This window comes from Hypomesus transpacificus, chromosome 17 (assembly GCF_021917145.1).
Source record: "Hypomesus transpacificus isolate Combined female chromosome 17, fHypTra1, whole genome shotgun sequence".
In the NCBI taxonomy this organism is placed as follows: domain Eukaryota; kingdom Metazoa; phylum Chordata; class Actinopteri; order Osmeriformes; family Osmeridae; genus Hypomesus; species Hypomesus transpacificus.
The window spans coordinates 902,844-917,843 of record NC_061076.1 but is presented as its reverse complement, the minus strand read 5'-3'; the positions used below and the strand labels follow the sequence as shown (position 1 = coordinate 917,843).

The 15,000-nt window shown below is 48.2% G+C and overlaps 1 protein-coding gene across 1 annotated transcript in view; it reads left to right on the top strand.

The window, feature by feature from the left end:
- Window positions 1-3,612: 3,612 nt before the first annotated feature.
- tnrc18 (trinucleotide repeat containing 18) overlaps window positions 3,613-15,000 on the top strand; it is a 38,807-nt gene continuing 27,419 nt past the window's right edge. The window contains 6 exon segments of the mRNA XM_047038159.1: window positions 3,613-3,957; window positions 5,712-6,046; window positions 12,391-12,531; window positions 13,433-13,537; window positions 13,617-13,895; window positions 13,929-14,465. Coding sequence (XP_046894115.1) covers window positions 5,839-6,046; window positions 12,391-12,531; window positions 13,433-13,537; window positions 13,617-13,895; window positions 13,929-14,465 — 1,270 coding nt within the window. The 5' untranslated portion in view covers window positions 3,613-3,957; window positions 5,712-5,838.

Here is a 15,000-nt window from a genome sequence, read left to right as displayed (position 1 = left end):
TCTGCTGATGGTGGTTCTTCAGTGGACCAGAGTTCCTCTACCGTGGTGGACTCTCAGTGTCAAACTGGAGCACACTCACCAAGGTCACATCGCGAAGGACACACAGTTTAGTTTGCTCCAAATCACACATACTGAAGCAGTTAAATCTTTGTAGTCAAATCATTGTTCTGGAAACTAAAAATAAGCCCATCTCTCTCGTCTGTTTGTGTTCAGTACTCCCCATAGCAGCGTAGTGCCAACACACCTCACCTCTCACCCTCTCCTCTCCCCCTCCTCCTCACCTCTCCTCCTCACCTCTCCTCCTCTCCTCTCCTCCTCACCTCTCCTCCTCACCTCTCCCCCTCACCTCTCCTCCTCATCTCTCCTTTCACCTCTCCTTTCACCTCTCACCCTTTCTTCTTTCACCCCCTCTGGCTTTCTTCTATCCTCTCCTCCCTTTCCTCTCGTCTGTTCTCCAGTCCCCCTGCCTCCCTCCTCTCCTCTCCCACCACCCCTCCCCCATGCGTCACTGTGGTTGGTGTTGATTGACAGGTACCTCATGGGGCGGGTAGATGGGAGATGTTGATGTCAGTCATCTGAGTGGGCCTGTTTGTTCCATCAAGGGGTCAGGGTGAGGGGGGGAAGCAGTGTGTGTGTGTGTGTGTGTGTGTGTGTGTGTGTGTGTGTGTGTGTGTGTGTGTGTGTGTGTGGAGTGCAGTGAGGGGATGTGAATCGCCACACCATACCCTCACATCAATCATTCATAAATATATTTTTCTCCCCTGGCTACCAAGGGTTTCCAGCTGTGAACTGACCGACTGAATGTGCTCAAACAATGTAGAATAGCCCTTATTCTCACCCAGTAAGAATCCTGTCTGATATTAAGAATGATGAATATGTGCAAGGAAAAATGTGCCTGCTGCTCCTATCTGAGTGTGTGCGTGGCAGTTGGTGGTCTACTAAACTTTCTTTACATAGGCCTTTTGTAAGTAAATATTACATAGACATTTCATGTGAACATTTGACCCAAAGAAGAGCACGTGTTCAGGTGACTCTGGTTGCCAGATAATTTACTTGATCCTTAACTGTTAAAGCTCACTCACATAAAGAGGACACACTAACAGCTGCATATCCAATTCCTGTGGTTAGCGTGGGTTTATCAAGAGCTAAATATGAGTAGCCTTACTGGAAGAATATCAAATCACAGAACCCTATCCGTGGCTTGCCAAATTGTGTCTTAATGTGGTTTTTAAAAACGACAACAATTACAAACAATCCACCCAGGCCCATTTTGTTATTAGCGTGTCAGGTTACATGAGCATAAACTCTCTCAATGCTATTTTAATAAGGTCCTAGTATACCTGTGGAATTTCAACTATTTGTCGAACCAATATGTGTACGTTTTCGCTAGAATTTGCTATTTAAATGTGTGTGCTATTAAATCGCTAATGTCACCGGTGACCAGCAGCGCCCGCCGTAGCGGAGCAGCGTGGGAAGAGGGTCTGGACCAGGAGGCGCGGAAGGGCGCTGGCAGGGAGAAACGAAACCGGTGTCTGGCGTAATCTACCTACCCTGCAGAGACTTGAGTAATCTTTGTAATTAGTTGCTTTACAGCTTGTAATAATTGACAACCTTTCCTATACACACACCATAATTATATATTATATATAGACGCCAGATATATTGCCTATCGATATTATTATACGGGCTATTGTAACGTTAAAAACTGTTCAATGGTTGTGCATTTTCATTTAGGCTCTGGTGACCTTTTTTGGAGGCTACATGTAGGTAGTAGCCCGGAATCATGACTCAAAGTAGCCATACAAATGCGTAAAAGGCTATTAAGAAATATTAGCCTATCAAAAGAGTTAGTGTGAGTGATCATGGTGATTTGTAGCCTATTGTAAACTATAATGCCATGTCATAAATGTAGGTCTGAAGGCTTGTTGTTTATGTTCTTTGTTGGTTTATTCTGTTTATTAATGCTTACAGTGTATTTACATTATCATAAGTCTAATGTTGATACAAATCAATGAATGACATGAGAATCCATAACATAATGACTCAACACACGCAACAACGTATCATTGCAAAGTATTTGCAAACGTAAGAATTTAATCAACTAAATATTTTACATGAGCTACCCACCTTAGGCCACACCAGAGTTGCATTTCATGATGTGCGGAGAAAAAAAACTGTAATGACAAGAAACTCTAATCCTCTCGCGCATGAAGGAAAGGCAACAAAGGGCCTCATCTCAGTCTGCTGTCTGAGATCCCGGCCTGAACGAGAGGGAACAAAAGCGTTTTCCCCATGGACTCTCCGGGAGCACATCCCTCAGACCGCTGCCTGGTGATTCACTCCCTGGTCCTGTGAAGGTGCCAGGCGGAGCGAGCAGAGGGGTCAGCGGGGTGAGAGTGTGGAGCGTCCGGGACAAACTCCTTACTCGTCAAGTCTGGAGCTCGCAGGATACGCGCATGCACGGTCACCGCGGTGCCAGGTTCGTGCCGCCGTTTGTCCGTCCAGTCGCAAATTGTAGTCTACTTGATAGGTTGTTTTAATTAGACAGAGACTATTACTGAGATGAGCCGGTCTCGTCTTGGTTAGTAATGGCTTCTCCTAGTTCCATTCCCGTCTCGGTCTCCTCTCCCTCTACTATTCTATCGCGGGGGTGGGGGTACCTTGAAACCGTTTCACGGGAACTTGACATGGGTATTTTGAAACAGCCCAGTGTTTTTTTCTTTTTCTTTTTTTGGATCAACATTTTTGTAACATTGAAATGCAGTTAAATCAGAAGGTAGGCTACGTGGGGACTCTAAGGGAGCCCCCCTACGCCACGCTAAATATATGGAATTAATGTGAGAGTTTTGGACGTGGATTCACACGTTCCGTGTTATAAAGGTCGTCACCCCCTCGCTCTCTCGGTTCTGCATAATGGTCAGAATGAGTCCTCACACTTGATCTTCTTCTAATGCTAATTCCATGCTCGGCCCCCGTGCTGGCTTCTCACTATGGCAACCCTATTTGAGCCAACCACCCCACCTATGTTTTGTCATGTCTTGTGATCAATCACGGGTGTTCATAAATCTTTGTATTGTTTCGTTTTTGTGTGTGTGGGGGGGGTGTGGGGGGGGGGGGGGTGGATAAGAAACCAAATACGCTGCTGAGTTGTAGCCTACGTATTAACATATAGGCCACAGAGACTGTTAAGAGTTGTAGCCTATAGCCCGCCTAGCTACATCCAGATAGTTCAGACCATAGATATATATCTATGGTTATAGATATATATCTATGGTTCAGACTATCTGATGGTTGTAGTTTCTGTCCCCTGTGCGCAGGAATGAAGCAGTAACTCAACCCTTAAAACATGGTGACAAATCCTCAAGCCAGTTCAGCTTAAACTGGAGACTGATATATACATGGTTTAGTTTAACAACCCGCCCTTCCTAGGCTATGTTAAAAAAAAGAAAAATAATAACGCTTCCCGCCTGTCTGTCAAACCTGACCAGGCAGAATATCTGATCTGCGTTCTCGCGCGTTCCAGTCTATTTGAATCAGTGCGGAATAGGGGACTTGCCTGGAAACCGCCTCTCACAAAATTCCCTTTACTTGTTTTGATCATTCATCTTGAGGGAAGAGGGGACCTTGAAACGGCTCAACCTCCTTGGACCATAATTGGTTTTATAGAACTGGCGAGAAGCCAAAGTGTTTACATCGAGGCGATTGACACTGTTCTCAGCCAATCAAAGAGTTTGCCGTGGAGCGTGTAGCTCTTGGTGGAGAGGGGCGGGCCTTGTAAAACAATGCTTGTTTCATTGCAGAAGAGTTTACAGAAGCGCGAGGGGGGCCTCATCCCCCAATGTTATCCCATAGCGTACGGACAGGCCTGTAGCCTAATGGACTACTACAAATCTTTTCACAGACGCTCGGATTTTGAGAAGATTTAAAACATTTTCTTCTTCATATTTTCCTGTTCAAGTAAGAGGACGACATGTTTTCTGAAGCGGTGTCATACAGTCGATACTTATAAAGCTGATACAATTCTGTTATTAGCCTGCAAGCTATGTTGTTGTGAAGTAAAAAGGCGGGGAGATGGTCCCAGCACTATCATTCTGAAACAAAATTGATTTGCTGTGTCTTGCATAGAAAGCGAATCCACCTACTCTCAGGGCACATTTCCTTACAGAAAGTTTTAACGTAGCGAGTTGTTCGTAGAACCGAGAACTTTGAAACGTGGCCGGGGCAGCCTTTCCTTCCGAGACTCAAAACTAGTAGAAAAAAACAATTCACCAACCTGTCAATGCCATTATAGAATTGACTGTAGAATTATGTCGGATAACCAATTTCTCCTAAACATAACCTAATTTCCAGAGTCTTTATTTGTTTTGCCCGCCCGTGTAGGCTATCACGAGCTATGGTGTGATCTATGCAGCCCGCGGCTTGTTCACTTGGAAGGTTAATTTTTATTTTAAAGTCAGCCTACTTTGGTGAAATATGTTGCTCGTTATTTGTACATTTAACTATCTATAACGGCTATTGTTCCAAACTGTGGTAAATTAAGCCGCCTGGACTTTCTGAAATGTACGAGTGGATGGCTACCCTAAACATTTGCTTAGCCAGTGCTGTGTAGCCTATGGACTGGAATGAGTTTTAATTGTACTTAATTATCTCGCATCTCAATCAAAACATGGGTAGAATATATAGGCCTATCGCTTAATCAGAACGAACAGTACTTTATGAAGTAGCCAAAAACCGTTAAGGTTTTGAAATGAAAATAACTGCTGACCGCCTTCGGTTCTCGATGCCTTTATGCGTCACTTAACGCTACTTACTTGCCTATTTTCATTAACACGAATACAACATAATTATCAATAGGCTAACTTGCAATTTGTTGTAAAGAATGTATAATCCGTCACCATGTAACGGGCTGTGGTGACTTGTTACGGTTTATATTTTTGGCCTAAATCCTTAATCAAACGTTACCGGGGAGTTGGGCAAAACAGCCCAATATAAACGGGCTGTTTTGATTTCTCTATGGGCTGCACCCGTGTCTGTTTGAGACATATAGCCTTAAATCCGCATCAATAGTGAACTACACACCACAAACCCACCTTATTAACACTAGTCAGGTCAACCCTATTTATTTTTAAACAGTTTCAAATTTATATTTGATGCTCCTTAGATATTTATGTGTAGGCTATTAGTTTACATCGGGAATCGTTGTTGTTTATAACCCTACTGTGTTCAGTAGACCGCAGGGTTTTGACACAGAAATTAAAATGTAGCCATGGCAATTTGACAATGTGTGTTTTAACTGGGGCGACTTGAATCTAAAGGCGGAGAGCGTCCCTGCCTCTCGAGCTAAATACGGCGAAGCTTCTGTGCCTGTAGCCCAAGAAGCGTAGCCCTGGAACGGCTGAACGGTCGGGTATGTGGTGGGGGGAGGGAAAGCTTACGGTTCGAAACTCATTAGATTAGTTCCTTATGGAAGGAATTGTAAACGACAGCAATATAGATTAAAACCGAATATAGTCTTGAGCTCTCTGCACGTTTCTGCGAATGTACTAAATTTAGTTTTTAAAGTGTTTTTCTAAACTGCGTCATTGGCCGTTTAATGGGCCGAGCGTTCCACAGAAAACGACGAAATCCTCAAACCATCTGTTTACAGCACTTTGCTCAATCTGACCTCTTGTCGATTCTGTGTCAAATTATTTTTCCTCGTGTTTTTATAGGTCAGTGGGATGACAGAAAAGGATTCGGATTCGCTTGGAGATCTAGAGGTATTTTAGCCCAACCGTGGCTTTTTCGGAATATCCAAAACGGACTGTTTCTTTTACATAAGTTTACCAGTTGTGGATAATGGATGGCAGAGATTTCGGTTCCCCCCGATCCGTCCACGTCCCACCGCCGCTGCTGGCTGGGATCGCCATGGAGTCTCACCGACTCGGAGCCGCTGCTGCAGCCGGGAGATTCCCTCCCTCGCCCGGCCACTTGGGCTCGGGGCATCCGCCGCCTCTCCATTCTGGGAAATTCATGCCATCGGCCATTAACCTACATCAACATCATAGTAAGTGAGCTATGTATTTGACCTGCATGAGCAATGCGAGTAAGTTGAATGGACAGCAACTGCTTCAAGATGTACGGTCACTAAAATACCACAAATTAACTTAAGGTTGCGGAGATGATTACAGTTCAGTGTATGATGAGCGGTTAGGCTTTACAACAAATGGCTGTAAACTGACTGTTCGGAAGAGAAGCCTTTTAAGTCCCCCGTTCCAGAAAAGTAGGGCCGCGGACGCGGTTAGTGACGAGCTAAATTAGACATACACAGTAAGATTTTACCCGTAAAATTATGAAATGTGCTGCTTGTGTTTTGCTCTCGAGGTTGGTTTGTAATGGCCGAGAAATGGTTCTACCGCAGGCGCTACGAAACACACACCCAAGCGGGTTTTGTGGATGTGATGGATCTTGTCTCAGTGGTAGCCTAGTGCTGTAGTACAGGTCAGTGTAAACACACTGTTCTTCAGTGGATCATTAGTCTTCCCGGTGGGAGTGAAGTCCTAAGTGTATAAATATGTGTGTTGTATGCGTGCTTAGAGCTCTGTGAAGACAGGTGTAAAAGAAAAAAAAGTTGTGCCCTCGATCAGGCTGTGAAGAGCACAGAGCCCTCCTCGTGCTGTTGGGAAGGGATGTGTGTGAGAGAGCGTGAGAGCGCGCAAGAGTATATTGCTGTGGTAAAATCAGCTCTTTCTGAACTAGGCCTTTCAAGGTTGACCAGAATCAGCTGGTCTCCACTTCTCTGACCATCTTTATGCTGTGATATCTCTGCTTTTGTGCTCAGTAGCACCAGCCGTGTGTGTGTGTGTGGGGGGTTGGGTGTGTGTGTGTGTGGGGGGGGGGGGGTTGGGTGTGTGTGTGTGTAACTGTGAGCGTGTGGATGTATGCATGTTGAGGGGGTGGGGCAGTCCCAGCTGAAGATGGCACATTCTGTCAGGCTGGATGAGAGCTTGAAGCTCCAGTAGGCTCTCTGTCCGTGCACCCTGTATGATGTAACACACACACACACAGACATAAACACAGACGTACGCAGGCATGCGCACACACACCCACACACACACACACACACACACACACAGACACACACAGACAGACGGACACTGGCAGACATACAGGAAGGCGCACGCACTGGAATAACATTACTTAATACTCAGATAAATCAGGATCAAAACTGGAGCAACTGGTGTGGTGTGTTCATGCTGAAATGTGTGTGTGATGTAGAGAGTGCAGGGTATCACAGGCACAGTGATGGTGCATTCATTGTTGCTCTGGTTCTAAAATGACCTGGAAACATTGGTCTGTTTAATGGGCCGATCTGTGTGGAGGAATTGCTTTTGTGTGAGGGTTTGTGTGTGTGTGCGGAGAGGAGTTTGTGTGTGCATGTTTTTGTGTGTGTGTTTGAGGCGATTTTGCTGCAAGTCCTGTGTTAAAAATGAGCTTAAAGCATTGGCTGTGAAAGCAGCTAAGTGTTGGGAGGCAGGATGGTTGTAAGATGTAAATGTGTTTAATACTGCCAGCCCAAATAGGCTGTTCTACCACCCCGGCCTCCTCCCCTTGCTGCTGCTCCCTGGGAAAGGGGGGTAGGCAGTCTGTTCTGCCCACACTGTGACCCTCTCTCTCGCTTCTATCACTCTTTTGAACAGGAGTGCCATTCCACCCACACAGAACATACTGCCCTGTGATACAGGCCGTTAAGCTGTACTAAAGTCTATCGCTACCAAAACCATCTACTGTAGCTGATCATCACATTTGAAGGGACTTGGGGAATGCACTTAGCACAAACATTCAAGGGTTTGTTTCAGACTCAATTCTCTGTCCAGGACACATGGCAACGGACAACAGAAAGAAACAACAAACTGAAAAACAGACCCTGCCTGTGTCCCACCCAGCTATCTTGTTCCCAGGCTAGACCTGGGTCCAGAAGCCCCCACTGACCAATCAGACTAGGACTGGTATGTCCAGGAGACCTCCTATTGGACAGGTGCTGGAGCACTACCATATTGAAGCCATCTGTCGGGAGGGATTGATGCTGGGGTTGGTTCTCGTATGAGGAAAGTGCCAACTCGGCAAACTAAAGCCTAGCACTAGCCTAGGCCTTTGGAAGACTGTTCATCTCTTTAGACTTCACAATGGTTAGTTATCCCCCAGTCCAGCTTGGTTTTTGCACCACCTCTGTTACACATACACACACACAAGCTCTGTTAGAGTTCTCCAGAGTCTTTCCATACTGAGATTTATTCCAACAGCCACATGAATTTATACATGGTTAGATAAATCTGCTGGCTCTCATAAACACTCAGTGACACACGCACACACGCACACACACGCACACACACACTGTTTCTTCTCCGCTTTTTCCTGACCACCCATTTGCTTTGGTGTTCTTGTGCGCTAATGTGAGCATGCTGATTTCATGTTGACTGGATGTGTGTGTGTGTTTAGATGTGTGTGTTTGATGCACCACAGACATGTCGTGTTTCAGATTAATTGAATCTTTCAGGGGAGAAAACAGGCTCCTTAAGAGAGCACACAGCCCAGCCTCCCTTCTACAATAAACCTGTCATGGCCAGACAAACGACACACACACACTGAAGGCCTGTGTGGGAAAGCTGTGTGTGTGTGTGTGCGTGCGCTTGTATGAGCATGTTATGGCACGTAGAATACCCAGAGCATTAGCTAACAGCATATCATATACCCTGTACTATCCTAGACCCTGTACTATCTTAGACCCTGTACTATCTTAGACCCTGTACTATCTTAGACCCTGTACTATCTTAGAACCTGTCCTATCCTAGACCCTGTACTATCATATACCCTGTACTATCCTAGACCCTGTACTATCCTAGACCCTGTCCTATCCTAGACCCTGTCCTATCCTAGACCCTGTACTATCCTAGACCCTGTCCTATCCTAGACCCTGTCCTATCTTAGACCCTGTCCTATCCTAGACCCTGTCCTATCCTAGACCCTGTCCTATCCTAGACCCTGTCCTATCCTAGACCCTGTACTAACAACCTGGAGCAGAACTGAGCTGGCAGGTCACATGCTAAAAGGAACATCCACAGTTGGAGTTGTGGGGGAGGTGTGTGTGTGTGTGTGTGTGTGTGAACCTTGTGTGTGTGTGTGTGTGTGTGTGTGTGTGTGTGTGAACCTTGTGTGTGTGTGTGTGTGTGTGAACCTTGTGTGTGTGTGTGTGTGTGTGTGTGAACCTTGTGTGTGTGTGTGTGTGTGTGTGTGTGTGTGTGTGTGAACCTTGTGTGTGTGTGTGTGTGTGTGAACCTTGTGTGTGTGTGTGTGTGTGTGTGTGTGTGTGTGAACCTTGTGTGTGTGTGTGTGTGTGTGTGTGTGAACCTTGTGTGTGTGTGTGTCTGTGTGTGTGTGAACCTTTAAGCATATCCATTTGTGTCGGTACGTGTTTGCACGTGTGTGTTAACATGAGCGGGGTTAGCAACTGTTTCCACCTCGAGCCGGCCAGTTAGAAGCTGTGCTGGACGTCAGACACGGTCACACAGGAGGGTCCTACTGAGCTGTGCTGGACGTCAGACACGGTCACACAGGAGGGTCCTACTGAGCTGTGCTGGACGTCAGACACGGTCACACAGGAGGGTCCTACTGAGGGAACAAGTAGGACCTCCATCCTGACAGATATCCCCCAGTTAACTCTGACCAGCACTGATGGGGCGACTGATGGAAGGCAGTTATGGGTGTGTGTGTGTGGGAAGCCTATCTGATCTAACCTGTGTGTTTTGAGACAGATACACACACACTATTGGGAGTGTGTGTGTGTGTACATTATAAGCGTATTGTGTGTGTGTGTCATAATGTTTTACAGGCTATGGCAGCCTGCTACTACCAACAACGGAAACTGGCTGTTTTTTAAGTGTGTGTGTGTGAGAAAGAGAGAGACGAGGAGGGGGAGAGAGGGAAATAAAGAAAAGGGAGAAAGGGAGAGATGTATAGATGAGAGAGAATGAAATACATTTGAGAGAAATGATGCCTCCCCCCCCCCTATCTGCCTGGCTGATGCCCCCCCCGCCCCCCCCCCTTATCTGCCTGGGTGATGCCCCCCCCCCCTATCTGCCTGGGTGATGCCCCCCCCCCCTATCTGCCTCTCTTTATCTCTGGGGGTTGCAAGAAGGCATTGTTGAACTGTGGATTGTGTTTTTCATCCTCACTGTGTGTCTGTTGATCATTTGTGTTTGCTGTAGAGCCAATGGTGCTGCTGAGATTGATCCATATTGTTGTGGGGGCTGAGAGAGAGAGAGAGAGAGAGAGAGACAGAGAGAGAGAGAGAGAGACAGAGAGAGAGACACAGAGAGAGAGAGAGAGAGAGAGAGAGAGAGAGAGAGACAGAGAGAGATCCTGGTGTTTAGCCTGAGGTGGGAGGAGCAGCTGACATCCTAACAGAGCTGTTCATAGTGAAAGGAACTGGGATCAGCTCACCATCCTATCTCACCACACCTAATTATGTCATTATGTGCTGTTTGTTCCTGTGTCCTTTGCTGCAGGTGGTGCGTTTATCCTAAAACACACACTATGAAGAATAATACATTACTATAAATGCCCAAAAACCAAAACGAATGTTCTGAAACCTCCTGTCTTCCTGTCTTCTCTTGTGTTCTGTTATCTTCTCTCTCTGCTTCTCTCCTCTCTGTTCCACCTCTATCTCTCTAGAGAGGTTGTGTTGCTCTCTGAAGAGAGAACCTCACTTGCAGGATAGCACACTGACTAGCAGGAATTAATGGTGTTTGTGTGTGTGTGTGTGCACTCCTGCAGGGTTTCACAGTTAGGCTGAGTCAAAGGGCATTCATTGCAAACACACAAAATTGTTTGCACATGTCGGTGATCACACACTCAGGCAGTGCCGCGAGTATTGAGCTCTGTGATTTATATACACACACACACACTTCAGTTTTTAATAGGCCTAGGAATTGAATGTTCCACCTACACAGTGTTTGAGTACAGAGGATACTACATAACGAGTGTGTGTGATTATTCTGAAGGCTGTGTTTGCTGTTGATTTAGAATGCAGGGAGTGGTTCATTGTGTGTGCTCGCGTTCATCTGTGTGTGTGTGTGTGTGTGTGTGCGTGCTGACGGACTGCAGTTTGAATGTAGTGCTTTAGATTCAGAGATACTCAGGGAGCACAGCAGGCCTTTAGCATTCCCACAGGACGAATACAGATTGCTCACACACGCACACACGTGTACACATACTTGGGGTAGTTTTGATCATGGAAGGGGTGTGTGTTAGGTATGCGCCGAATTTTCAGCAACCAAAATGATTGTGGTAAACTGTGAAAAAGTGAAAGACCGAGAAATGTTACTGAACAAATACGTTTTTTAGGACGTGATCAAATAGCACCATGGTGGAGTGATGCGCGCGCACGCAATTTGAACGCAGTAAACTTCAGCTGTGAGGAAGCTGTTTCAGAGTGTCCGAGAGAGATGCAAAAAGGACCGTGAAAAAGTTCAGTTTAAAGTTAGATTTGAATAGATATTTAGACAGCCAGTGTTGTCTCGTCTTATCTTGCCAACTTTACCACACGGTCACCCGGGGTTTAGTTCCGCAACGTGTCGGGCATTACAACCAGCCACCTAGCTAACGCACATGTTGAGGGTCTGTCAACAGACTGCTGAAGAAGTAGCTCTAGGCTAACTAATTATGTCTAGGATGATTATTCATCTGTTATAGGTTCATCCACTTTTAGATGGATCTTAGATGCTCGCTTTTCAATGTAGGTTACAATTTAATGAACTGTTTAGTTTTATGCGTACAGAGTAGGCTACGTTACATTCTTTCAGATTATTTGCACAAATATTTTAAGTTGTATTGGGCTTTACTGGTATGATGTAATGTAGAATGTAAAACATAAATTCAAAGGCCTGGTCTAGACCTGACCTACTGTTTCCCAGAGATACGCGTCACGGTTGTGTGCATAAAGCCAATTCAGCCTTTGGCAAAGTGTTTCATTATGTCCAGGTTCGGTTTTGGGCAAACATATTTTTGTGCATCCCTAGTGAATTCATAAATATGAGGTAATGGTAGATTTTGGGGGAATTGAAACCTCTGGCTGTGGTCATCGTATCATTTTTGGTTTCAGTTCGTTAGTCGTCAAGGTTGTGATGTTTTTGATTGTGATATGTTTGATGTCAAAGTACATTTATATGTGATTATACCAGAGAACTGCATTGAAACGTGGTCTATTGATCTATTCCACACTCACTCACTCACTCACTCACTCACTCACTCACACACACATACAGCCCGTGAGGACTGACCTGACTGACCATGGTGTTTCCCTGTTTGGTTTGTGGTTGTGCTGGTTGTCATGGTAACTGTCTCCTCCTCCAGACGAGGCCTTCCCAACACCCTCCAGCCCCTTCCTGGCAGGCTACCCTGGCCCCTCCCCCATGACCTCTGACCCTGCGTACCGATCAGCCAATCCCAGCAGCCTGCAGATGGCTCAGCTATGGGCCTCCCATTCCCACGAAGGTAACACTCTCTCTCTCTCACTCTCACTCTCACACTCACACTCACACTCACACACTCTCATACACTGGAGCGTTTGCACGTATCCACAGAGTAACTGATTCATATAACCCCTCCCTTTCATGTAGTATTAGTGTGTCAGTGCCTAGGGCTTGGGAAGGTCACTGCTTTAGAAACCTTCCCCAGTATTCAGCCTCCACGCCCTCTGTTCCACTGTTTCTGCCTGTCTTCTTCTTCTCTCTCTTTTCCATCATGGTTCTTCTCTCCTTCTCTCCTTCTTCTTCTGGTCTGCTCTGCCATGACAGCACCCCCCACCTGCGCTCTGCTGGCTCTGCCTCAGCCCGTCCCCCCCTGGTCTCCCCCCTGGTCTCCCCCCTGGTCTCCCCCCTGGTCTCCCCCCTGGTCTCCCCCCTGGTCTCCCCCCTGGTCTCCCCCTGCCTGCAGCTCCTCTGGTCTATAGAGACATGGCCTACATATCTCTCTCTCTTACTCTTCTTCCACTCTCTTCGCCACCCTCCCTCTCCTTGCTCTTTCTCCACCCTCCCTACTCCTCTACCTGTCTTCCCTCTCTCTCTCATCTGGCAAGTGTCCGATGCTGCCCGTCTCTCTCTCCTGTCATCTCTCTCTCCTGTCGGTGTGCAGGAATGACAGGGACGTCTCTGAAGTCTCCTTGGAATGGAGTATGGGAATGCCCCCCCCACACACACACCCTCCGCTTGGTTACTGGCATGGCCTTGCTAGCGGTTAGCGTTAGCCTGACACTCCTGCCTCTATATTAAGACCTGGTCTCTGAGAGCAGCAGCTGCCTCACAGGCAGACTCCAGTCACACCGTGTGTGTGGGTGTGTGTGTGTACATACTGGCCTGTGTGTGTGTGGTTTTCATACTGTGTGTTGTCTTTCCAGGGTACCCTCCCCTCGCTGGTGGTTTATACCCCAGTCCCTACCTGCCCCTGGGGCATGTGGAGCCCCCCTCCCTGGCTCAGCACCCTCTCTATGACTCCCACCAAGGTCAGTGGGGCCCACTCTCACACACACACACTCACACTATGCACTCTGGTTCTAATGTTGGGTGTGTTTGGTTTTCCAGAGGGTTTCTACCTGCCTGCGTCCATAAGCCAGCCCTCCCTCCATCCCTCTCAGGCTCGCCCCGGTGCCACGCCCCCCCAGAGGAATCCCCGGGAGGGGGGGCGAGACAGGCCTTACAGGGTGGAGAGGTCCAGAGAGGAGCCCCGCCAGAACAGCGTTGTAGACTTGACCCAAGACAGCAGGACCGAGGAGTATCGCAGGGCGAGGAGCGGAGAGAGGGAGAGAGACAAAGAGAGAGAGAGGGAAAGAGACAGGGAGAGAGACAGGGAAAGAGAGAGAGACATGGAGAGGGAGAGAGACAGGGAGAGGGAGAGAGACAGTGAAAGGGAGAGGGACAAAGAGAGGGAGAGAGACAGGGAGAGGGACAAAGAGAGGGACAAAGAGAGGGATCAGGGCTGGTCCTTCCACTCCCTGCCCACTCCAGGGGAGCCCCGACCCAGAGCTCCCCCCCAGCCCTGCTTCCTCCCTGGGGGGCGCTTTACTGGCCGCTACCCGGGCTTGGAGCCAGACAGCAGGGGGGATCAGGAGGAGGAGCCCAGCCCAGCGCCTCTCTCAGACAGGTCCAGGAGGAACGACTCTGTGGCCACGCCCGTCGGAACCTTACACGTCTCCTACAGGGGCCCCCCCGCAGGCCTGCCCCGCCCCCCTACGCCACGGGAGCCAATCAGGGAGCAGCGTGTGAGCGCGCCAACGTACGTGCCTTCCGTGGAGGTTTACGACGAGAGGGCGGGGCCTATCCAGATCGCCTCACAGGCGCGGGACAACAAGCAAGAAAAACACAGGGAGAGGGAGAAAGAGAGGGAGCGAGAGAGGGAGCAAGAGGGGGAGCGAGAGAGAGAGGGGGAGAGAGAGAGAGAGAGGGGAGAGAGAGCGAGAGAGAGAGGGGGAGAGAGAGAGAGAGAGAGGGAGAGAGAGCGAGAGAGAGAGGGGGAGAGAGAGCGCTACAGGTTTCAAGAGAGGACGATGATGGAGCCCACCAGTTCTTTCCTTACTGGTGAACTGTCCAATCAGAGAGAGGAGGGCTCTGTGATTCGCTCAAGCAGCTTGGCCATGAAGCGAGGCCCGCCCTCTGACACTTACTCCAGCCAATCCCGATTCAGCCCAGACTCCAGAGACATGCCCAAACATGCCATGCGATTGGGTCTGGAGCGGGCGGGGGTGGAGTCCAAATGGAACCCCATCAGCCCAATGGCCAACTACGCTACCAGTCACATGGCTGCACTGGCAGCCCAGCACACACACACCCAGCCCTTCCACTCACACCCCTCCCCCTCGCCCCACACCTCACACACACCACACTCTCCTCTCACTCACCCCTCCCAACACGGCCACACCCACCACCCACAGGCCAGCTCCGCCCAGCGTGGGGGGGAGGAGGGCCAACA